The sequence below is a fragment of the Furipterus horrens genome, unplaced genomic scaffold, assembly GCF_987537825.1.
Source record: "Furipterus horrens unplaced genomic scaffold, mFurHor1.1.pri manual_scaffold_6, whole genome shotgun sequence".
Classification (NCBI taxonomy): Eukaryota; Metazoa; Chordata; class Mammalia; order Chiroptera; family Furipteridae; genus Furipterus; species Furipterus horrens.
This window is the reverse complement of record NW_028327176.1, coordinates 177,469,058-177,495,992: the sequence shown is the minus strand read 5'-3', so window position 1 is coordinate 177,495,992 and position 26,935 is coordinate 177,469,058. Positions and strand designations below refer to the sequence as shown.

The 26,935-nt window shown below is 35.6% G+C and overlaps 1 protein-coding gene across 1 annotated transcript in view; it reads right to left on the bottom strand.

Moving 5' to 3' along the window:
- UTRN (utrophin) overlaps window positions 1-26,935 on the bottom strand; it is a 449,245-nt gene that overhangs the window by 33,475 nt on the left and 388,835 nt on the right. Inside the window, exons 61-65 of the mRNA XM_090279943.1 lie at window positions 24,881-25,082; window positions 19,151-19,236; window positions 14,737-14,894; window positions 12,760-12,926; window positions 7,042-7,153 (exon numbers count right to left, since the gene is read on the bottom strand). Coding sequence (XP_090136069.1) covers window positions 7,042-7,153; window positions 12,760-12,926; window positions 14,737-14,894; window positions 19,151-19,236; window positions 24,881-25,082 — 725 coding nt within the window. The remainder of the gene's footprint in view (window positions 1-7,041; window positions 7,154-12,759; window positions 12,927-14,736; window positions 14,895-19,150; window positions 19,237-24,880; window positions 25,083-26,935) is intronic.

Sequence of the window (26,935 nt, the reverse complement as noted above, 5' to 3'; positions counted from 1 at the left end):
GCAAAAGTGGCCGCATCTGTGAACTTTGCCCAGCGTCCGCCCTGGGAAGCTACGGACACCCTGCTGGTGCCCACCCTGCGCCGGGCTGCAAAGACAAGGCCTGCGTGTCCAGTACCATGTGGCTGACAAGTTCACCGAGCTCCAGAAAGCAGAGGAGCCTGACGTCACCAAGACGGACCTGGTTCCTGCCTTCCAGAACTTGCTCTAAAGACTGTGAGGCCAGGGTGAAAGCTGCAGCCTCACAAGGTCGAAGAAGCCTGTGAAAGCTTCTCAGCCTGACTCATTTTAAATTTTCCTCCATTTATTCGCTCAGTGATAACAAATACAGAAACCCAAACTAAGTCTATCTTTGCTTGTGTTTGTGTATATACATATGAAAGCATGTGTATTATTCTACATCCCTGTTCCTATTTCAAACTATATTCTTATCATAAATGCTGATAAGAATATAGTTTGAACCTACCCACTATTATCTTCAATAATATTGACATATGACTTTAAGTCCTTTTTCCACAAGGAGCACCAAGGCTAAGGTGCAAAAAAATATAGACTTCAGAAATGCTAACCATCCCAGTCTTATAGCCAAATAGGTGCTTGAATAAATTGTCTTACTACTTAAACTCAACTCCTATTAACACCAAAGATTCACAAAGAAACAAAAAAAGGGGGTATTATAATGATGTCAAATAAACTAAAGGTCAAAACACCCAATTTCTAATCACCTCACAATTTAAGCAAAACACCAAAAAAGACTGCAAAGAAAGAAATGAAACCATATTAATTTTAAACCTCCTCCCAATTTTTCTGTTTAGTTCATAGGATGGCAGTAGTATCTAATTCACAAATGTGAGTTAAGTTATGGACTGAGGAAAACAAGTAGAAAGAGGAAAATCAAGGTTGTATAAGGAACAGCAGTCATTGGGCGCATGAGGGGAATAATTATTATTTGGATCTTGCAGAAGTGCAGAAGTCACTGGTGAATAGCACACTCATTAGCAAGACTTATCTTCTTAAATATAGAAGTCAGCGGTCCTAAATGGTACATGCATACTACTAGGGAATACATTTCATTATCACAGAACTTATTTTAAAGACATTCCAATAGTTTTTAAAAATGGCAAAACAACTTCTCAGTTTTGATTTAAGTTTCATTGATTTTAACAAGTTGAAATTCAGACATATTAAATTCTATGGAGAGTATGAAACCATTAGGATAAGCTTGGAGCCTTTTTCAAGTTCTAATGGAAAAATATGAAACTAAAAAATGGCATTAATTAACAGAATCATCAAGGCGTCAAGAATAAGTAGGGTAATAAGTCATGCAAAGTAAAATGGACTTGGTCCAAACCTTTCCTTAAAAGTGAATGAAATACTCTAAATGAACTCAACCTATTGGCAAAGCAATGTAAGGTGGGCTGGAACTGAAAGAGCACTTCTTGGTGCTGAGGTTAGAGAAATCACAATGATGCTGTTTTCAGCATATGGGTAAACATCTCAAGGTTCATCTGAAGAAGCAAGACTGCCAAAAACAAACTATACTGATTCAATGTAGAGCTTTCCAAAGAATGAATCAGCATTTTCTTATATTTGATTTTTATAGTCTTATGGCTACACTGATGCTAGCAGGGGTGGACAGAAGGAGACTATACAATTTCTAGTTTTTCCCTTTCTTTTTTTAGTTTTAGTTTGTTTCTTCCCAACAACATACAGATTGTTTTTTGTTTTTTAAAAGATGTGATTTTACTTTAATCTTTGAAAAGGAAATCTTTTCTTTTCTTTTTTTTCAGTAGAAAACTGCAATTTTTCTATAGTTTCTGCAAACCCTGGAAACGTTTTGTTTATTTCTCCACATGTCAACCAATATAATCACAAATATGCTTGAAACTGTTGCTTTAAAAGTAACATGCATTTCACTTTAAAAAATACAATACAAATATGTCTTCTGTGTTATTAACTTAATAAGCTATTTCCCATTGAGTTATTTTTTCCTGTCCTCCCTTCTTCCCACCCAAATCTTAACAAAAGAATCAGTACAAACTAGTCCTGTCCAAAAATTTTGCAATGATTCCACCCCTACAATGTGAATGTTGGGAGTAGCTGCTGTTGCTGATTTTTCTGGCAATACAATTTTGTAAATATCCCATCCCTTCTCCCTGAGCTCACTGGACTCACATGTCTCTCAGACCACCTTCCTATGCTGGCCAAACCTTCGGTTCCTCATATATGTATTGACCCATGGGGAAGTACGCTACTGCCCTTCCCCATTTCTCCTTTTCCCTGTATGGATTGGGCCACTGTCTCACCAGGATGCACAGTCTTTGTTTACTTTTCTGTCCCCATTATCATGGACTCTGTGTTATTCTACTTGTGAACACACTTCCCTACGTCTTATTCATAACTGGAATTTCAAGCTTTCTCCTTCAACAAATCCTGATGTTCCCACAATAACACCCTCACCCCTACAATCATCTCCATCATAGGCTGTATAATCTTTCCCTCAACAAATGCCAGGAAAAACACTGTACACCATTTCCTCTTAGTCTCAGTCTGATCATCCACTAAAACCAATGTGCCCATCCACTCCCCTTTGACTGTACTTGACCAGACACAGTAACACCTGTCACTTCCAGAGACTGATGATCTTCTCAGGCCATCTTCATGTCCCACTTCAATTACTGAGCTATGGCCACACCTCAGGCCTCATCATAACTCAACACATTGTTCACTCCCATCGCTCTATCTTGGAGAAATCGTTCACTGACTGAAATCTTCTGACCCTTGCTCCTACTTTTTAAGTATGAATAAATCCATTCTTGCTGCCATGATCTTGTCTCTAGCCCCTCAACCTGCTTGGGGATTTCTGCAGCATATAGATAGCCCAAGTCCATCCCAATATTACTAACACTTTGAATCCTTTATTCCCTTGGCCTTTTACTATACCTACCATCTTTTTAAATTCCAAAGCAGCAGAGCAATGACAGAACCACAGACTGCGTATCCCTGCCAATTAACCTCTGCGGCACTCCTGTGGTAGTGTAGCAATCAATTCACTCAACAAAGAATGGTGAAGAATTCACAAAGGTGACTCATGCTTGCTCCCAGCAGCAATTCCAAATGTTTTCCATCCTCCATCATATTCAACCCTATCCAACCGTGTCAGCAATTGCAAGAACTCTTATAAATCATATGTGAAATTCATTATCCTTTCTCTCTAATTTAAATAACTATTACATGTTCTGACATATAAAAATATTTCTAATTTGAATTCAATTTAGGTTATTTGCAACAGAGAATACAGATGATTTTTTATCACTGTGAAATAAATATAAAATGTAGAATTTAAAAAATAAATGATATTTTTCAAATTCAAACATGTAGTGCACAGGTAGTAGAAAAAATCCTAATGATTATCTGGATCCATAAACTTAATTATTTAAAAAAATATATTAGTCTTTTGTTGAACTTCTCCACCTAGAAGCCTTCTCTCCATTATATTTTCTTTGCATCTCCAGTCCTCAATAATATGCCTGGTACAAAACAGGGTCCCCACCAAACAGTATTTCAGCAAGCATACAGAAAACATCTGTTTATGTTTGTGTTAAACTGTGTATATATCTCCTTAATGGAGTTAAGTTTAAAAAAAATCATGCCTTAAATGTAGAAATCATTTACCTTCCATAAGATTTAAATTCTTTTCTTTAAAATGAGAATGAGTTAGATGAACTCTTAGATATTTTCCAACTTTAATATTCTATAATTAGTATTTATAACAGCAGATATGAGCTCATTTACAGACCAGACTTAACCAAGCATAGTAAGAAAAGAATCCTCAAGGAATTAAAAAGACAACTGAGGAGGCAAAAGCACCACACACATGCGTGCTCACACACACACACACACACTACAAGATAACACAGACTCAAATATAAACTGGAGAAGTAGGGGCTACTGGTAGAAATCACAGAGTGACACGTTCTGATGAGGGGAAACTAGAGGAGTCTGGGAAGATTTCACACACAAAGAGCTGAGCTGTTTTGTGAAAATGTGGAATTTGAGTGAATAAAGAATGGTGGCAGATATTAAATTTAGTAGTCTATGTCATGTTGTCTGTTTTAAACTCTTAATAAGAGACTAATGAATGAATTCTTAAATGTACAAATTTGGATTACAGAATGAGCAATGAAAATAGTTTAAAAATTATTTCTCAGAAAAAAATTCCATTTTACTTTCATATATAATGTTTTATTATCAATTTCATAAAATATCTTCATAAATTATGATAGCTAATTCATACACCATTAGTCAGTCTTCCTACATCTAAAGACAAACATTGTCATAGATAATAAGCTGATATGTTTTAAGAACTACTTCTGGAGCTTAAAGGTTTAAGGTAAGGCTTAACATAGAAATGTTGAGATTCAGCTAAAAAAGGAAATTAAACAGGAAAGAAATCAAGTCAGTAACGTGGCTAGAGCACGTTCGTAACTACAAATGGAGATGCGTTATGAGAAATACAAACATGAAGATCTGTATGGAAAGGTCTGGTCCATTTAATCCTTCTAGTGGTATCAATACAATGATAATAATATTGAAAATGTTACACTTCAATTCATTTTCTAAGGCAGACATCAACCTTGTTTAGGGCATGTTGGGTAAAATTTTGATGGATGCACCATATAAAGCTCACTTAAAAGAAAAGCTGTTACATCAAGTAATTAATCACTATGAAATCCAAGCCTATGCCTTTCAAAGTCATTTTATCAAAAGTTGTGGAGCCAAATTCAGAAAATAAACAGTCATAAGAGATGATTTATGAAAAGGTTGTTGATTAAGATCACTATGAAAACTTCAGAAAGGGGCAAGGGACCTCCCATATCATGTCTGGAGAAAGGGAGCCAACCTGTACAATGCAGCTGACAGGTACCAAGGTATGACTGAGAACTTACTCTACGATTTTTCTCATTTTGATGTTAGCTTTTTACACAGTTTTCTAAATTTCTAGCTATGATCATGTAAATAGGAATACCGTGTTTCTCCCCAATCCAAATTCCTTACAGTGCCCCAAAGGGTTCTGCACAACCTGATACCTGCCTTTCTTTTTAATCCAATCTCCTACTACCCTCGCTTTTGTGAAGGGAAAAATTCACTCTTTGTGAAATTCCCTCCTGAATTTTTCAGACCCCATGTCATTTCCACCTCTTTTTTACCCCCAGGGCCAGCTTCCTGGATATGTGACCTGTGGAGGTGCACAGGGTCCCTCACTCAGAAGAGCTCTGAACTTGGCTTAACGCTCGGCTTTTGCCATCTTGAAAATCGCAATAATTTTTAAACAAGGCCCCACATTTTCATCCAAGTGGATAACCAGTGCTACCAACTACATTCCTCTGTGGAATATGCTCCACTCTCTCCAGTGCCCCGTCCTGCCAACCTCTGTTCCACCTCCAGATGCCCCTGGGTGTTGTCTCTCTCCTCTAGGAGTTCTTTTACACAGCTCGTTCTTTCTCATCCTTCAATGTCAACTCAGTATTAACCTCTCAGAAAGATTTTTTCCTGATTTATTCATCTGAAGTGCCTCTTCTAACCTTCTCATTATCCATTTATTTATTTAAAGGCACTTACTACAATCTGTAATGATCTCATTTGTTTCCTTGTTCATTGTCAAAGATCCCCTCCTCCTAAATGGAAAGTAGCAGGAGAGTCAGTAATTTCTTTTTCTATAGCACCCTGATGAATTAATTATCTGAGCTGAGAAAAGTGTCTGACACATGGTTAGTACTCAATATTTTTTTGTTGAGTGCATAAATATGTTAATCATAATAATAAATGGTGCTTCACACGTTTTCTTGGGAGAATTTTTTTACTACTGAAGTTATTGTACACTGTGGGTATCTTATCTATTATAGTTCTGCCACATTGTCTAGGTTTCCTCTCCACATGTAGGGTACCGATTTATTCAAGAAGATAGCTAAGAATGTGAGTGAGATGGATATATGCGTATATTTTATAAGTATTGCTGCCTTTCTGTCAATTTTTGATCTAAAAAGTAACTCAATTCCCTAAACCAAAGAAAATGTATAGCTCTATGAATAAATTTTGGCTCACTGTTTGGAAGAAGGCTAAAAAATAGCTGTTGACAGAAAATGAAGAAAGCATAGCTTTAGATCAAAGAATCAATAAGAATTAATATCCAGTGCTAGTGAGGCTGTAGTAAAATCAGGACACTAACAAAATGTGATGATAATATCGCATAAACCTCTTTGGAAAATAAGTTGACATGAAGTATTTTGGCCATGAAAATACTCATATTCTTTGACCCGGACCTTCCAATTCTAGTACTTTTTTCTATGAAAATGTAATTTATATAAAATATGTAAAGAGCTATCTCCATGAAGATATTTATGAATGTTGCTTATTATATCAGAAAATTGAAAATAAAGTAAACGTCCAAATTTAAGGAAATGGTTAGACAAATTAGAATAATTCACTCAATTAAATAATCTGTAACAAGGAAAAAATATACCGTGGGACAACAGGGAAAAATTTATACACGTTCACAGAAAACAGCAGAATCAAAACTACACGAATATAAAAATAAATAAAATCAGAGACATGGAACAATACTGGAAGGTAGCTTACTCTCTTGATTCTCAATATTTTTGTTAATGTTAATATATAATTGTGAAAACATTTTAAATATGTCTAAAAGAAACATGATTTCCCATCACAGAATATGATTTTCAATGTAGGTTAGGATGAGCTTTTAAAAGAGTTTGCTGCCAAGAAAGTTGTTTAAAATCAAAACACAGATGTAAATAAAATTTAATTAATGTTTCTGAAAAAGTATAATGATTCTATTAATGAATACAACATAGATAAATTTACTTAAAAGAAAACAAAACAACAAAAAATATCGTTAAGCAATCGTAAAAGTCATTTCCCCCCCAAAAGTTGTCTAAACTGAGTAATTTTAGATGCTAGTCAATTCACAAGCAATACATTAAAACAAACAAACAAACAAACAAACAATGGCTCAGTACTCACGGGTATACAATATTCCACCATTGGATAATGTAATTTGTGACCTTTTGCGGTTCTACCCGAGAAAAAGCAACTCTGGCAGACATCGTAGTTAAAATGCTTTAGGCTTCTATACCTGGAGAGAAGAAAAGAAAATTCATTGGTTTGCCTGCCTATATTTAGTCCAAATCAATCATTTCTAGAAGGAATTTCATTCATCCAAACCACCACAAAAAGGACACTGGTCACAAATGTGGAATTTGCTTAGTGACACTACACATTGCCCTTCCTTTGCACAGTCTTATTTCGAGGAATGAAACTCTAGATTTTAAGTTTGTATGGATCAGAATGGAAAACATTTCCCAGACCTTCTCATCTGCCAGAATGGCAGATAGTAACTAAGAACATAAATATATTTGTATCAAGAGAAAACATAAATAAAGAACAGGACTAGCAGAATGAAAATGGAAACAAAATGTAAAGGTTGTATGAGGTTAATATTGTAAACCATTAAGTGCTGAGTAGCTTCTAAAATGACCCGCAAAAATCACTTTCAAATTAATGTCAAGAAAATCAATAGGCATCTACTATATCCTGCTTATTTTGGCAGAGAAGCAACCTGGTATGAAACATTCACCTACACTAATATTTCTTGACCTATCCGCATTGTTTGACAAATATGACTGACATCTTGTCTTCTAAATGGAGTTGTGTTTATTTCTGAACACTTCATGGCAGAAAGCCATTCTCCCCTTCTTCATTGGTACCAGACCCTTGTACCATTAGTGGGCAGCATGCCCTGCTAAAAGTATGTTTTTCAGTCTCTCTTGCTGATGGCAGTGACCAATGCAAGACAAGTCAAAGTCACTGGGTGGGATTTCTAGTTGGGATTTCAAGGGACTGACTCAGTTGGGAAGAAGCATGGTCCCTCTTCCCTCTTCCTGGAAAATGAGCCTGACTTCAAGAAGAGACATTTTGTTAGCATGAGATAACCTTGAAAATGGAAGCCACATGTTAAGAATGACAGCGTAAAGCCACGACTACGGAAAGGGGGATGGAAATGAGGAACAAACTCACAGTGATCACAGGGGACGGGGGAGGAGGATAATGGGAAAGAAAGGGAAGGGTCTAGTCAAGAAACAAGTGTAAAGGACCCACAGACATGAACAACAGGGTGCAGACTGACTGGGGGGCGGGGCAGAGAGAGCAATGGGAGAAAAATTGGGACCACTGTAATTGAACAACAATAAAATAAAATAAATGGAAAAAAAGAAAAAAGAAAAAGGGGATGTCAGTCAAAGGGTACAAACTTCCAATAATAAGAGGAATAAGTTTCAGGAACCTAATGTGTACCATAGTGATTATAGTTAATAATACTGTATTATATACTTGGAAGCTGCTAAGAGAGTAGATTTTAAATGTTCTCACCACAAAAAATGAAATGGTAATTATGTGACATGATGCAGGTGTTTCCTAACACCATGCAGATATTCATTTTCCAGAAGCTATATCACATCAACATGATATACACTTTAAACTTACATAATGTTATATGTCAACTTTATCTCAATAAAACTGAAAAAACAAACAAAAAACCCACAATGGACCCAGATGACTGGGAAGCCATGATTCAGTCTTAGATTCCTAGGACTTTTGGGTTTTTTGTTTTTTTTTTTTTTTGCATGAAAAGAAATTAAACTTCTAACTTATTTTTGCTTCTATTAAGCAGCTGTACGTAATTGTAACTGAAACAATTCCCAGCTTATAAAACATTTTGCAAATCCAAAATTTCATTAAAATTTAAGTTGGAAGTAATTACAGGGAAATCCTAGCAGATTTATAAAAACTCAGAGAAAAGTAAATAAATATCATTACTGCACAATGCCCATATTCCTCCATTTTTATTTCTGGAATTGGCTTTTCATTCTTCCTTATAGCTCAGAGAAAAAGACTATCATTTACCTAGAAGCTAATCAGAGCCATCCTATCTTGGCCCTGTTTAATTACTGGAGTTCTTCTTACATTATTCCTTCTGAGGATAATCTTTGTGCAATCATTAAGGTGATTGGTTTGAAGAAACCTTTGCTTGGTCTTATCCCTAAACCAGGTATTGACTGGTCATATTTTTTCTCCATTCAGAAATTTAAAATTTTTTAATGAACTACATTCTCAAAATAGGAAACTGGGAACACATACACACACACACACACACACACACACACATAAATATATATATGCAAGTATAAGGAAGATAAATATATCATTGACCAGCTTACGATCTTCAATATATGGACATATCTTCTTCAAATTATAGCTAGACTCCTTGAACAAGTCATTTGCACATACTAACCTACTTATCTTCCTGAGCGTGAGTCGTGCCTTCCATCCTTTACCATGACACAGAAAAAGTTCTTTCTAAAATCACCAGTGACTTCTCTTGAATCACACATGACATGGTCTGTTCTTACACATGCTGTTTCGAATCTCGCTGCTGCACTTAACATCTCTACCATCTTTCTAAAGCCCTCTTTCTGACTTTGACAACACGGCGATTCTTCGTCTCTCTTAAGAACCCTGATCACCTTTCTCCCCCTTTTAGAACCCTTTTATCAATCTCACCTGCTACTGAGCATCATCATCATCATCAGGCTTTTTAATACTCAGTTAAATATCACGTATAGGCGGAGCTATTCTCCCACTAATGTTAGTTATTGGTATTAATGAATAAAAGGGAACATTTATTGACTGCCTGCTGTTTTTGTGACAGGTACTTCCCTAGTCACTTTTCATGTGTTAACTTGCTGTGAGGCAATGCTCATATGATTTGAAGATACTCAGATTCAGGAAGGCCAAGTAACTTATCCAAGGTCACAGTCAAACAGTGATTTAGGATTCAAACTTAAGCAGCTGGACTCCAGAGCTAGTTCCCACACACTGCCTCCTGAGTGTCCTGCTGTAACCGTCATCTCTGACTACCTGCCTACCTGTCAACTCCCCAGCTTTGTATTAGAGACATCGACATATGAACCTTACATTAAACATCAGAAATTCCACATCTAACATAGTTCGCCTTCTGTGACTGTTCTTTCATTTTTCTTTTATAAAAGATTTCAAGTTTCTTCAAAAGCAGAGTCCGAGGCCTGTCCAGAAAGTATCCAGTCATGTAATACGAAAAAGAGACATTTATTGAAGAAGATACAAGAAACATTATATATAGGACAATGATGTCTCAGTCCCCTTCCAAGTAGGCACACCTTGGGACCTCACACAGTTCTCCCAATCGCCATCAGCTTCCCTGTCATATTTTCCTGAATCTCATCAATGGTCTGAACTCTCTTCCCTTTCAAAGGTGATTTTAGTTTTGGGAAAAGCCGGAAGTCATAGGGCACCAAATCTGGACTGTAGGGGGGCTGAGTAACCTGGGTGTTTGATGTTTTGCCAATAAACTCTGCACGAGATATGATGCATGAGCAGGCGCGTTGTTGTGATGAAGCTGCCAATTACCAGCTGCTCATAGCTGTGGCCTTCTAAGTCATCCAAATAGTTTCCAAGGAGGCATGTTCAAGCTTAATGCAAAATTTGATGCAGATTTGTTGCTCTTCTTGCTCATTTTGAATGCGACAGCTACACAGTACACATGCTCATTCAATGGCGTCTACTGTCCCCACTGACTAGTACAGTGAAGTCGTCATTGTTCACACACGCACATTCCAGTCCACTCTCCTTGGCTGCCAGGTTACATCGATGTTGTGCAAACCGTTTTCATTATATGAATGATGGCTGGACTTTTTCTGGACAGACCTCATATAATAAACATCCTTGTACCCACCTCTCAGCTTTGTTAAATCTTCATGTTATGCTACAGTTGTTTCATGGTTTTTTTCTATTTAAGAAATGAAGCATTAAAGGTACAATACTTTGCTCTCCATAGCCACAGCCTCTGTGAAATCTGGTTCCTCCACACATCTCTGGGTTACAGCAATGGCTGTGTGTGGCAGGTTTTATATAAGCCAGTGTTCCCAAATCAGTTAATCTTGATGTTTCCTGTGGTTTCCATTACTTTTTATATATAGCATACTATTTTTGGTCTAATAATCAATGTACTAAATCAACTGTTATGTTCAGTATCATAAAATTTCTTAATGTCAAATCTTGCCTCTTCTAAAAATTTAATCTGCTTTTTAAAAAAATACTATCCTAAGAGCATGAACTCCAGAGTCAAAAAGATCCTTTTTGAATCCCATCTTTGTCTCCACTTATTGGATATTTGGCTTTGGGCAAGTTGCCTAATCTCTAAGTCTTAGTTCTTTCATGTGCAAAGTAGAGATAATCCTACCAATTTTACAGGATTTTTATGGAGAGTAAATGAAATAACAAATGCAACATGTTTTTGCACAGTGCCTGGCATACAGTTAAGCACTGGATAAACAGCAGTGATTAGTAGTTCTGATGGTTATATCTCATTTGGTTTACTTTCCCACTGCTATCCTGAGCTTGCTACATTCTGTTAATCCTTTGCTCTCTGTCCATCTCTGTCTATCAGGTGCTTCTAACCGAGCCCGTCCAAGAAATGCTGCATCAACTGCACCTTTTCCATCTTCCTCTTCCCAGTGTTTGCCCCCTGACTTCCACGGGGACATCCGTGACCCTGGCTGGCAGGCTCACGCTGAATCTGCCTCACACTGACCACTGCCTTTCTCCATCCTCACAGACTCTACAGCAGCACTGGTACCAAGGCACTCTGAACTTGTAACACTTCGACTGGCTCCCCCGCATACCATGATGGAAGAACAGGAAATTTACAATTTCTTAGTTTACCATCCATAGAAAATACAACCACACTCTTCATACAAACTATGCTGGTAAAGTCAGTCAAATGAAAACAATTTTGTTTAGTTCAGGATACTGGCACACATACTGTGTACAACAAAGCCAATCCTAGCCATCCTGATGGATGACTCTCTGTCCACGAAATCACCCTCCTAGGTAATTCCTCTTCAGGTACAAATGAAAGGTACAAACAGAACCATGAGTTCCACTGCTAAGAATAGATTTGTGTTTTTTCATTATTGATTTCCAAAGGAAACTGGGTTTTTTTCCCTAGATTCTTCCCAGAAAAGAAATATGTATATTCTAAGGCATACTTACCTTAACATAGAGGCAAATGACTGTGACAGCCAAGACACTTCATCTTGGGGCCACCATAGACCCTGCACTCTCTGCTTTGGCCACAGACTGATAAGTCTGACACACCAACTGCATTAAAGCATGGTGGTTTAGCTCCTTGTGTGAAGGTAAGTAGGGTTAATCTACTTCACACTAAACTTGGCAGAAGTAAAGCGAAGAAACTCAACTGCCTGGCACTTATTATTTAAATTTTGCTCTCTGTTTGCCAAGTTTGACCCCAAAGGCCTCAGAACATCACCCAATTCGATCAGAGCCAAATATGTATAATGAGTTGTGCAATTATCATGCATGATCATTTCTGTGAAATATGTAATAGAAATTCAGAAAAGTGTTTGGTTCTCAATCAAAATAATATTAATAATGACAATAACAAGCTTCACGTACTGGCTACAAGAAGAAATGCCATTTTTAGATAGATGGAATATGCTGAGCCTCTCATGTACTTAGGAGGCAAACCCCCCAAGGGGGACAGAGGGAAGGGATGATGGACATGCACTGAGATGACACATAGGGAACAGCAAATGCTCTCCTGCCATCACTGGCGGTAGATCTCACCTGAACCCGACAATTGGACATTCTTTACAGATGTTGCATTTGGCCTGATGTTTTGCAGTCTCAGCTGCGGCCACTCGATGTAAAACCGGCAGCCAAACCATGGACTGTGGTTCTAGGCGCATCCAGTCTATGAACTCTTTCACGCTTATCTCTGGCTTGTTGTTATTCTGGTGAAGAAACAAATACATTAAAATATATCCCATGTGTTTAGAAGCCACATAAATGAGGATTGTATTTGAAGTAAAAATGAGTTGGTTTTAAAGAAAAAAAAGTGAAGAGAATTTCTTCGTTGAACTTTCAGCAAGTGTTATTGCTTCAGAATCTTCGGGAACTCTGTGCACAATTAAAAAGAAAGTTATGTAGTTCTTTTTAGGTCAGTTAAATCATGAAATATTTAAGGTTATTCAAGGAAAGAAAATTCTAGAATGTAAAGAGAAAAAGCAGAAATTGTCATAGAGAAAGAAGGAAGAAATCCAAATACCTTCATATACTCAGATTTAAAAAAACAAACAAAAAAAAAACCTACACAATTCTAGGTGCTCTGTTCACACGTATACTTTAATTCCACAATTTCACTCATTTAAGACAGTAAAATTTTGTACTTTCCAAACTTGAAGGCTATTATAAATGCTACATAAAACCATTCTTTCTGTGCCCTGCTCCAGTCCTGTTGCCATATCACACTGGGGCGACATTACTGTGAATGTACTTGGCAAGATTTCAAATTTTATAACAAAATATATGAAACATCTTAGCCCCCCTACAAATCTTAATAGTAATTGATTTTCATAGGTGCAAAGTTGAATTTGTACCAACATCTTTCTTCTGCTGTTGTCAAGATTGTTCTATGAACCAGAACATGGGAAATTATATTTAGGATTTTGAATTGGTATTTTTTTATATTTCTAAAACAAGAAAAAGGTCTATTATAAAATGTAATAACCCATAAAATCAATTCGCCATTAAGGAATGGTGTGAGCACTTTTTTCTCTGCAATGATAAATCACTGAATATGCTGTGAGAAAATATCTGTAGGCTTGTACTTCATGAAAATGTATAATATCAGTAGTAACAGTTCTAAAATGCTTTATATACAGTAAGCATTAAAAAGAAGCAAAAATGCTTTTCCAGTTTAACATTAGTAACTTAGACCAGTATAAAACTTCATATATCATTCTTCTTTTGTACAAAAGTTCTCAAAAAAAGACCTGATTTTAATAAAGTTTTAAGTTTATTTATTTTTAAAATCTTCCTTCCAAGGAACTCAGGGCTTTTATTAATTTATTTAGCAAATATTTATTAAGTAGCTGTGATGTTTAAGGCACTCTGCACAGGGGCACAATAATAAAAAGATAAACATTGTCCTTGTTCATGAAGCTTAGGTCTATATGTAAGAAAAATCTAAATAAGCAGTTATACTATTAACTGTAAAGAGCATCATAAGAAGGCAGGGGAGATTCGGGTGAGTATAGAGAGAGACAGAATCTTATTTGAAAGGGTCAGAGAAGGATTTTCAAAGGAGGTGAGATTTGAGCAAAGAGCTAAAGAACAAGTAAGGATCACGGAGGAGAAGGGAGTCTGTGGGTGAGGACATGAAGAACATGCTGACAGAGGGCACACGTCCACAGGCTCGAAGGCAAGAATGGAAGAACTAAAGCAGTGTGGGTAGAAGGCAGGGAGCAAGGGGACAAGTGACAAAAGATGAGGCCGGGGCAACGGCAGGGCCAAAGCTTAGCGATGTGATAGCACATGTTAAAGGGTTTGGGATTTTTTAGATGGGGAAGCAGTAAGTCTCCTTGAGGCAGCAGCTATTCCTTGAGTCAGATATGCCTTAAGAAACAAAAGACAAACTTACTGGGATGGTACCCAATGTCCTCCACCATTTGGCTCCAGCCCAAGTTCTCTGTTCCATTTCTTGGAATATCCTCAAAACCCTCTTTCAATATACCCTACAGACTGGGGAGCCTTCAGGTTTACCTGCTGGAAACAGCTGCGAACACTCGGTTCAATATTACTGCCTCCAAACGCTGCTACTTCTCCCAGCTGCCGGGGGATCTGGATGGCATCGTGAAGCAAGAGGCCCAGTTGTCTCTGGTCACACATTTCTGTAGGTCCCGCCACTTCCTTAAAGAGATCTACGAAGAGGCGAGGCAAGAGATTAACTTCCACCTGCCCGTGGTGTTCTTTTATACGTTTGGTTTGGGAATTGAATGACGTAGATTAGCGACAGTTGACGGGGATGTGAATCTATTAGCTGTCTCCTGAATTCTGACAACCTTGATATTCTGTGTGTCTATAATCAGAGACTGTTAACCACATGCTTCTTAAAACAACCTACTGTTGTATGTCCATACATATAAGTAGGCCAATAACTGCGAATTTCCTTTACAAATGGTACAGTAAATGCATGTGGGTTTCATTCAACGGTTTCAATAAAGGTTTCCCTTCTTACTGGGAAAGAAGCTAGAACAAAGCATCCTTCATGACGTGTCAAAGGTATAAATGTGCCTTAAGAAGCAAATCTTTAAATTTTAACAGATATGCTTACCAACTTTTGGGGTTTACTCCTAAATTTCATATTCTATATATATATATATATATATATATATATATATATACACATACATACACATAATTACTTTTTAAAAAAGATTTCTCTACTCAAATATGTTTTATATAAGAAACATTAAAAAGTATAAGAAAGTGTCTTATTTTTAGGTTTGTGTTTTTAGGCCCAATTAGTCTCATTCCATATTAGCTATAAAAAGCATTTTTGTTTTACTTCATTTCATGTAATAAAATACATTTACTCAAATTTTAAAGACATATTAACAAAACTCATGTTTACTTTCACAAAGTTCTTAGGCTTTTCTATTCATTAAAAAAAATTTTTAATTTATTTCATAGCTTTCTTGATTCAGTAAAATTAAAACTCTTCTCTCCTTTCCAGTATTGGCTTATCATCTATTCACCACTTTAAATATTATGAAGATTAAAATTATTATCTTGTTTCTAGCAATAAAGCTTCTATGCTTAAATAAGTTACTTTAGAAGTAGGGAGAAATTTCATGTAAAAATAACCCACTTTGTTATAGACACTAATACTTTTTGGAAAGAAATTTCCAAGTTCTGAAAATTCATAATCACACAAACTCTAAAGTTTTTCATGTGAAGTTTCCAAGAACAGAAGAAAGAGGCATAAATATTTATTGGAACCTAAAAACCATTCTCAAAAAATACCTGATAAATTAATGTCAGATCAAAATGTATATTCCCTGTATTTTAAAGTGGAATAATGTTAGATCTAACACTGTCAACAATAAATTTTCAAACAACTGAACCACAGTGAGTGATATTGATACAGTAATTATAAAGAAATATGACTTTAATTATAAGTATATGGAGGGAAAGCAATTCAATTAAGATAAATTTAATTTTTATTATCATTTGTTCACTTAGATTTCGTGAGAGGTCTACTTGTTTCTTTTCATTTGTCAAAAATAAGACTATGATAGCCGGAAAATATTTGTCCAGGATTCTTACTATGATGCTCATTTTAAGCCTTTTCCTGGGAAGAGGCCTCTTGGGTAAGTAGAGTTGATCTGTATGTATAATAATCTGTACAGAGGAGTGCACACTTCCAGCAAGATCAATCATGCACACCTTGCCTCTTTTGAGGCAGGTAGCTATACTGCTATGCCACTATTAAGGTAAAACTATACACAAAACACAAGAGAAAAGATGAACATTAATATTAGAAATTTCTACATATTTCTAAATTTTTATAGAAGTTCACATTTTTGTGTTAGAGTCAGAAATAAAAAGGAGTGTCAGAAGGTGGGAGTGAGCCAGAGAAAAGTCACAATCTAAGGCCCAAGTTCCAATAAATTAGAACAGAACAGATGCAAAAGGCCTTTGAAAAGGATCTTTGTAAGTGCACCCTTGGATCAGGCAAAGTAGCCACCAGCTATAAGCAGCAAGGCCAGGGTGTTCTTAGAACCTAATCAAGGTATATTCTCTGGAAGGCATGAGAAAGAGGGAGGTGTCCCCAGGGTAAAGACAGACATGGACATCAACCATTGCAAAATCAATGCTCGGACAGATACCAAATAACCCAGGGTGACACATTTGCCATTGAGTTTGGAGAGCAAATTATCCTAAATATCAATTCTAACAATGGAAGTAATAATGAGGAAGTGTTCTGATATCACTGGGAAAATCAAAACTAGAATCAGAGTTGCTAAGGACCTAGAAGTAAAAATATAAAACAAAACTTCAGAATATTTCCTGAGTCTGAAGACTTCTCCAAAAGATTTAGATTGAAGATTGCAGCCCAAGAGTTTCTTATTTAATTAAGTACTAAAATGGCATACTTCCTGGATTAAATTAAATATCAGAAACTTTCATTTCGAGGGCTTCAGCTTTTCCTGCATAATCTGAAATTTTAATGTTAAATTATACAAAGTGTTGTTTCCCAACATTTGTAGAAAGTGTGTCCATTGTAGTACAAGTGTCTGAGTACATGTATGCTGAAATACCCTCATTTTAAAATTACACATTTCAGAAATATGTTGGAAGATTTCTTTTTCATTGTAACCACAACCACTGTGTTGTCAGGTTACTCCCTGATAATCAGCTTCAAAAAGTCAAGAGGTGGGAATCAGTGATGTAGGAAAATAGATCACACTGTTTACTATCAACTATGAGGTAGACTTTGCATTCATTTCAGAGTAAATGGAGCACCATGACATGATTGTTACTTTCCATGAGCCCCACATTCCTTCAGGGGCACATGAAAACCCCAAAGCACAAATGATGACAAAGGTCCTTTTCTAATTTTGTACACTGACACTTTGTTCACATTTTTCTTTCCCACTCATTGAAAGAACTCTACTAGCTTTGAAAATGCTATCTTTTGACAATTATAATGCTGAAGGTGATTTAAATTCTGTATAAAGTGCCACCAAACAATCTTGGTGCAAAGTGTTTTCCTGCACTGGGTTCTGACTTCATGAAGGCACCTCACCTGCTGACCTACAATCAGTTTTTCCTTTCATAGAAATCTATGTCTCCTTTCACTGACACTCTTGTAAAGTATGTAACAAAAACGAGCCTTCCTGATCTAGACCTAAAATTGAAAATCAGATCATCTCACAGCCATATCAGAAAAGAAACATTGTTTTTAAGGTATGCCTGTGCACAAAAGACGCAAAACTTGAAAAAGTTTATGGGACTTGTGATCAAATAGCCTCTTGCTTTTGGTGTCTCCCCATTCATGAAGTATCTCTATCTCTCTCCCTCAAATGTATGGATATATCTATAAGGAATCATCTGGGTATGTGTATGGCAGAACCAAGTAACTCACATTTTATGGAAAAAATTAAGTCAAAAGGTATTTTATAGTAGTTAAGACTTTGGAGACAGCAGCAATTGCTACCATTTATTCAACAACTGCTATTTCTAGGTACTTTTCCCATATTAACTCTAATTGCTTTCAAAACAGGAATTACTAGCTTCATTCTTTAGTTGAAGAAAATTTGCTAAATTTCAGCTTCCTGAAGCACGAAATGCAAATAATATCACCTCTTAACTGCAGTCAGTATTCAGTGGGACCTTGTAACCTGCCCACAGTCACTCAGCCACTAAGTGAAAGAGCTGAGGTCTGAAGGCAGGTCTCTGTGGCCTGTGAACCTGTCCTTTTCCAAATGCCAAGACGCCCTCCGTTAACTAACAGATAAACAGATACCACTCATTTATTTGGTGAATAAGAAGAAACATAACAAAATTTAAAAATATTTTTATCACTTTATATTTTCATACTATATACTTATTTGTCTATGTCTTCAACGATTCTAGTCCACTTTGATTTTTTTTTTTTTTTTTTTAGTGTTGGAAGTTCTCAAGGTTCTAGTAAAAAGTATCACATAAAGGTTCTAGTCCATCTTAATTTTTTAAAAACATTGGAAGTATATAGAAATAGAAAAGAGCTAGGCTTTAGAGTCAGAAAACTCTGTGATCTAATTCTACCCCTATATTGTCACAGCAGTCTTTCACTATATTTTTAACCTATTCCAGCATTAATTTTTTTCATCTGGAAAATTGAAATCACAATGCCTACATCCTTATGGCGTGAATATTCTAGGAATTAAACGAGATATAATTTGTAGTCGGTTCTCACTCCATCACGGCACCTCACCTCTTGATCCTATGATTAGAATTACATTACACACAAGTCTACTTTGTAATGGCCACTTTAGTCTAGCCTGGACATATATAACGATGGTTAAAAAGTAAGAACTATTATTATTAGTGAGTCATCTAAACTAAGTCTCCAATAAATTATCATTGTCATCACTAAAAACACTATTGGTAGAGGAAAAGTCTTACATACATCTGTATTTTTCTTCTAAAAGACCTTTAGAGAGAGACATCAATCCAATCTTCAGACTTTGCACTCTAATTTTTCCAGTCCGACCCCTGAAATTATAAGAATCACAATGAATCACATGAATTTAAAACAGTATGTAAAATATTTCTGAATATCTATTTTCTTAAGGGTAAACCATTAAAAAAAATTGCATCATAAACAGATAACTTTAGTATTCATGTTTAATAATTAATGTTAAACTCACACCATAATTTCATGACATGTTTTAATAGTATGTTTGACTTATTCTGGAAGAATATACAGCCTGAGGTCACTTTACACACAACATATCAACTAGGAAGAACAAATTAAGGAAAAATAAAAGATTTAATTATAAAGCTAAAATGATTTCATTTTTATAAATACTATGAATTAAAATCTATTTGTTAATAATTATTAATGCAAGATTCAAAATAGATACATATAATATGCATGTGCGCTAATTCGGCAAGATGTATCTAAGATCAAATGTAAGAAAACTGACTAAAAAATTAACTACACTGAGGGCTTATAGCTGCCAAATACTTAAAAATGTATTGTCTTTATTGATGTTGGTCTCTGTCAATGCAGTTTTTATGTTACTATGGCAAATATACTAGTCAATGATTTTAGACACATGTGAAATCTCTGTTTGGGGAAGTATTAAATTATAACTTAATACAAAATGTATCAATTAATCAACACGAGGACATAGGTTTATAGGAGGCCAATGAGAGATCCTTTCAATTTCACATATAACCAGACTAAAAGAAAAATTTTATCTTAAAGCAGAAAATTGCCTTCATTTCATCATTTATCAATGAACTTTCTACTCAATGTTAATCATTATACTAGATCCTTGGGCTAAGGAAAGGTAAATGCAGAAACTACAAAAGTTAATAATATTATGATTCTTGCTATGGAGTAACACACAGAGCACATTTAAAACCTATAAATAAATGTTTACATAATTATATGAATGCATAAAATTTAGTAATTCATGCCGCTTAAAAACTGGTAAATATTTGTATTATGAAACTTTAATTTCAGGTAGTCTTATTGTCAAACTGTATTTAAATCTTGATCTTAAAAAAATAAATAAATAAATCTGATTTTGTTGGTATTTTTACTATGAATATTAATTTATATCTTCCAGTCTCAAATTATAAATACTCAGGTAAGTTTCTGTATACATACCATGACATATAAAGTATAAAATAAATTTTTAAAAAAATACATGCTTAGGGATTGGTAAAATGTATTTTCAAAAGTCCCTCAATAGCCTAGAATCTATATCTACTATACTAAATCATATCCCAAAAAATTTCTCAAAAACTTACAATGTGTGCGTACAATATTCAGAACTGACATATGAAATAAGTAATACTTACATTTAAAAATACATATAACTCTTATAAGCAGAATTTCTAAGTTAATATATTTATTCCAGTTTCTCACAATTATAGAAATACTAGTTTCCAAATAATCTTAAACCAAGTGATGCTAAAAATATTGTTTCTACTTTATATTTTTTAGGTGTTTGCTAATATACAATGTCTGTTTTCTTTCTTCCAGAAATCAGGAAGTTTTATTCTTGGGACACAATCAAAGCGTAGACTTGCAGAAGATAACAAAAGGCTGTGTGAATAGACTGCTACATGAATATGGCTAAGGACAAACCAATCCCTTAAGGGAAAAAAAAGATCAAAATGATGGGCATTAGAGGATGACCTCCAGTCTGTGGTGTCAACACAGGAAAAGAACATCATCAGGAAGACTATTGAAAATGTCAGTCATCCATTCATCGCACCATCAACAGTTATGAAAGCTTACTGTGATCCCAGCATTGTTGGACATGCTATAGGGACCAACGGAAAAGTACAGACATGATTCCTACCTCTGATATGATCACACACTAGCTGGGGAAGTGAGCCAAGAAAACTAGAGAACCATTCGAAAATATGAAACCAACCTTTATGTAGGGAAATAATCAAGTACGAGATAATTGTGGCTAATTAATATTGGTGATTAGTCCGAGTGGTCCTTAGTCTGACAACATTTAATGAAAAAGATAAGTTGGACACTGAAGGTATGACATGGCTCACCTGTCCTGACCAGGAGAAAGTAAGTATCACAGGAAAAGCTTAGGCAAAGGAACAGAGGAAGCGTGCGAGCGCCAGTGACAAGACTCATTCAGGTGGCAAGGACCTGCATCAAGGCTAAATGGTTGATAAAGTTGTCCAGGTGATATGCGGCCAGATGATGGGGGACTTTTATGTTAAAAAAAAGGTATTTGAATTTGAGAGACAATAGAGAATGAATGAAATTTATTACTGAGTGGCATTACCCAATACTTAAGTATTTGGTTCCCTGATAGTTTTCATAATTCACTCCTGACATTAGTTTAACTGAAAAGATAGGCACCTTATAAAATTATACCCATCTTGGAAAAGTGGAAAAATGACCTCCCACTGAAGCAAGTGAGGTATTATTTCTGTAGAAACAAAAAAAAATTTTGAACCATGTATTCTAGGCTATTGCTTTAAATCATGATTTAAATAATTTTGATTTCCATTAAATCTAAAAGGAAGATTATGAAATTAAGACTTTTAACCTGGCAAGACAAAAACTGAGGGAGGCTGTGAACTCTCAAAAAAGGAATCAATTTCATCTTTATTAGCTATAAAGACCTTTCCACATATTACTCTATTTGAAAGGCAAATATTTTATCTCAAATCAAATATCAAGCAGACCTTTATCTCAGTTTCTCTAATTAGAAATTAAGATGTCAAAAAGTGAAGTGGCTATCATATCACACAACACCAGAACCAAATATTTAAATCCAAGTTATTCACAACAGAAGAAAAGAGATTTTTTAAACAAAATTTAGAATATTAGGAGCATGGGATACATGTTAAAACTTTAAAAATAAAACAGTGAACTTAAAATAATTTATAGAGTACTATTTTTCTTAGCTTTGGCAATGTGGTAAGAATAATCAAGTGATTATCAACAAATCTGAATATTAGTGCCATATCTACCACTAATATGCAATAGGTAACCAAGGATATGTTGTCTTGTCTCACTGGTCAGTTTATCAATCAATAAAATGAAGAGAGCAAAAATGATAGATCCTCAAACCCTACTTCTTAAATTGTATGATCTGTTGTTTATGCCTCACTCATTACTTCAGGAGCTTCAAATGTCAGTTCTGGAAGCACCATATTACACAAAGCAAGGCAGTGAAAAATATATGGTTAATGAATGAATGTCAGATAGCTGAATGAATGAAAGGGTTAGATCATGGTATTCATTTCCAAGGTTCATAGATTTCTTAGGGGTCCATTATTTCCTGGTGCATTGGAAGGAGCATGTTATAGTTTGTGTAAGATTTTTAAATGGAACTAAGGGCTTGAAAAGAGTTAAATATTCTTGTTTAATGAGTAAGTCATAGTTATTAGAGAAATTTGGGCAATCGATTCTGGCCATCTGACACTAGCACCATGCAAGTGACTGTGCTGTTTCTCCTATGTTTAATTCATAATATTTCTCTCCAAGACAGAAAAAACTATGAAGAACAGACACCATTCTGACCCAGCATGGTCTTTACTATATCTCTTTGACATGGAAGGGAGATGCATCCTAAAAGCTTTTGGCCCTTTAAAATGAAAAATTTCAAGATATTGTCCTTCTAAATTAAAACAGTGTTCACAATTGATAGTGGAAAACAGAAATAAACCCACGTGTAACTCCCTAGAATATGAATCACAACATTTCACATATCATTTCCTTCCCAACTAAGTGGCGCTATTCCCTTGGGGCTGTCTAGTGAGAATGGCATATATACGTGTCATAGGCTGAATTACATCTCCCTAAAACTCGTATGTTGAAGTCCTAACTCCCACACCTCAGAATGCAACTGTATTTGGAGAGAGGATCTTTAGAGAGACAATTAACTTAAAATGAGGGCATTGGAGCGAGTCCTGATCCAACATGGCTGGTGTCCTTGGATAAGAAGAGGAGATTAGGATACAGACATACATGAAAGAAAGACCATGGGGAGATGCAGGGAGGAAACAGCCATCTATCCCACAAGGAGAGAGGCCTCAGAAGAAACCAACCCTGCTGGCATCTTGATCTTGGACTTCTAGTCTCCGGAACTGCGAGAAAATAAATTTTTGTTGTTTAAGCCACAGAGACGGTGGTATTTTGTTATGGCAACCCTAGCAAACTAATGCAGTGTGTTAAAGTTACAAACAATGCTGACGATGTGATCTGATGTCTCCCCCAGTTCTGCCTTTAAATGTGGTTCAAGATGTGCACCTCTACCTTATCCACAGGGCTTAATGAAGTTCTTACGTATTCTATGAATTTAGCATTCTTCCTGGGATGTAAAATTAAGTGACAAGCTTTGTAGTTAAAACACCTAACTGAACCAGCTCTTCTGGTGAATTTACTAGAGCAAATGTCTCTTTTGGAGGTTTGAGAAACTTAACATCAACTTAATAGTGTATAATTGCTAAGAGTTTTATTTTACCATAGGAGGATAGACTCCATTACAATGAAATGTATTAAAATATGTCAGATAGGGATATAGTATCTCCCACATTCATTATGGTAATTGAGATTCATGTTGTCTGTTCTTAGGGAATTCCTTAAGAACCCTCAAGCATACAAAGCCTATTTGATTATTTTTTAAAAAATCTTTACGATATTTGTGAATATTGAAAAAAGAAAGATTTTTCTAATCAAAAATATGAACAAAATTTTAATTAAATCATGTCTAAAGCGATCATCCTCATTTATTTATACAGAATCAGCTGCTAAATGTGTGGTTTTATAAACTATCATTTATCTTCTTTTTCTCTAAATCAAATGAAAGGATGATAAATATAAGTTCTCATAGAGCTAATTAATGGAAACTAACTTTTAAGGTCTGAGAGAAAAATAACAGTTCTAATTTTCTTATTCCATCTTTGCATATTTTAACCCCCTACCAGAAGAATGAATAATTCCTAATGTTTTAGAAATGTCAGTCCACAGCAGTAGGTCTTTCTAAAATTATCTCACAAATGCACTGTCACAGTCAAAAAAGTCAAATTAATGACAACTGAGTTATGCTGGAAGTTTAGAGTGCTTTGTCCGTAACAGTGAGTACCTACCTAAAATACAGCTATTAGTGCCCTGTAGCATAAATTACTTAACACACGATATATGTACATAAGCACCATCGCAATAAGTAAAGCTACTGAATGCCTTTAGTTGCCTTTCAGGTTGCTCTTAAGTTGTCACACAAAAATTGCAGCATTGAATATTGAATATTATGAGTCAATAACTTATTTTAATTCATAACAATAACTACAAAATATTGTGTTTTGAAAAAAAATGCAAGAAATTCTGGAGGGAGAAAAAAATCAAACTTATTTATGTTGGTTTTCCCCTAGCATGGTGACAAAAAAAAAAAAAAAAAAACCCTACAAGTTTGACAGCTTTTGTAATTAAAGCAACATCTTTAAATAATGACTGGACATTCTTTTTTGTTTTATTGTTGGTTAATTGCTCATTATTTGGAAAGTCATTCATTTTCAACCATTAATACTTCCACTGGATAAAGTATTTTGAAAGTACTTTTAAAAATTCACTTTAAAAACTTGCATGTTTTGTAATATATTTCATTCAGTAATTGTGTTTCAGTGAGAAAAAATGAAAACTCACGTGTCATATACATTGAGCAGCCAGTTGAGACACATGTCCACGCAGAGAGGAACATTGACCAGATCCTTGTGCACTTGCTCAAGGCCATCGTAAGTTGTTGTAAGGCAGTTGATGACGTCAGGAACACTAAGGAGCTGATCGTTTTGGTTCAGCTTGTGCTGTTTGAAAACTTCATTTGTTGTATTCAGCTCTAAGAGATCCACTAATCAGGTGAGAAACAGGAATATGAATAGTCATTACATTATATAACAACACTGAAAGAATATATCCTTTTAGCGAATTTGAACTTTCAAAGTAACAAATAACATTCCGATTCAGATTGCTAACCTCTTCTTTTATCCATTATTTCCATGCTTTTGAATCTGAGTTCTGTCACTTTTCAATATGATACCATTTTTCACGCTTTGGAATATCAATTTTTCCTGCTTTCCTCGTCTGGCTTTTTTCTCTCCAAGTTCTTTCTACTTTTAAATATAGGAAGGCATACATCTCTAAGTCTACTCCAAATGATAGGAAGTCCCAGATGTTATATGCTTCCCTTCTCTTAACTCCTAAGAACAGCCTGTTCATCACCCTCCCAATTCAACCTTTATATCACTGGCAAGCTAATCATTCTTAATAATTTCTCAACATGTACATCATGAAATAGATAGAAAGATGACTGAAGGTGTTCAATTCAAAAAGAAAGAAAGAAAAAGAGCTTGATATTATGCCAAACAGCATGAAGATTCCTCAAAATGTTAAGAATGGAACTACCAAATGATCCAGCAGTTCTTCTTCTAGATACTTATCCAAAGATTATAAAAATACTAATCAAAAAGATATATGCACCTCTGCACTTATTACAACATCATTCACAATTGCCAAGATATAGAAACAGCCTACATGACAACTGACAAAAGAATGAATAAAGGAGACCTGGTGTATATACATATATAAAATGAAATACTACTCAGCCATAAAAAAGACAAAATATTGCCATTTGTGACATAAACAAACCTTGACCTTACTATGCTAAGTGAAATAAGTTGAAAGGAAGCGGATAATAACTGTACGACTTGACTCATACATGGAATATATTAAAAAAGTGAACAAGAAAAGAGTCATAGATACAAACAACAGAGAAGTGGTTACAAGGGGGAAAGGAGGGTGAGGGTAGGGCAAAATGGGTAATGAGGGTCAAATATATGGTGACAGATTAAAAAAAGGTTTTTGGTGGTGAACATGCTATAGTGTAGCAGGTACAGAATTATGACGTTGTGTACCTGAAACCTCTATAATGTTATACACATGTTACCTCAATAAAAATTTAAACAACCAACCAATGAGCTCTGAAGAAAAGTCATGGTTCTCCACTGCCTACTGAATGAGGCCTGACCTTCACAGGCCCTCACAGTCTGGCCCTAACTTTGTTTGTTGTCCATGATGCCTCAGCATACAGGCAAGTTGTAGCGAGGCAGGATTAGTGGAAGTTCCCAGTAAGGGCCCCACATGTATGGGTCTTCATGCGTTTGCTCCCATCCTTACTCTTCGCGAGTAGAACATCTACAGTGGGCATGGCTGGTGCTAGAGCACAGAGTGAGCAGAGAAGGATGAGGCGGAGCACTTGCTCTTACAGGAGGCAAGTCTGGGAAGGACAAGCAGACTGACAGCTTCACTAAAAGGAGTAAAAGCGCCTCAAGAGAAGAATGCATCAATTTCTAGGAGAGCCATTCCTGCTAAGGGAATGGCAGGACAACCGGAAAAGGCTCCCTGGGAAGGTGGGTAGGAAAGGGGCCTTAAAAAACAGAGAAGCTACAAGAGATCCATGTAAAACAAGGAAAGAACTCCAGAAGGCCAGAACTGCTTGAGGAAAGACAAAAATTCCAAGAACTCCAGAAGGCTCTAAGGAATGACCAGCAGCACTTTTGACAGTCAAGTAAAATGAACAGCTTCCTCTGTGTTTCCATTTTCAGTCAGGTACTGAGTGACTCAGCATGGATTTAACAGAAAGATTATGCAGACACCAATGAAAAAATCTTACATAATCTTTCTGTTAAATCACTGCTGAGTCAT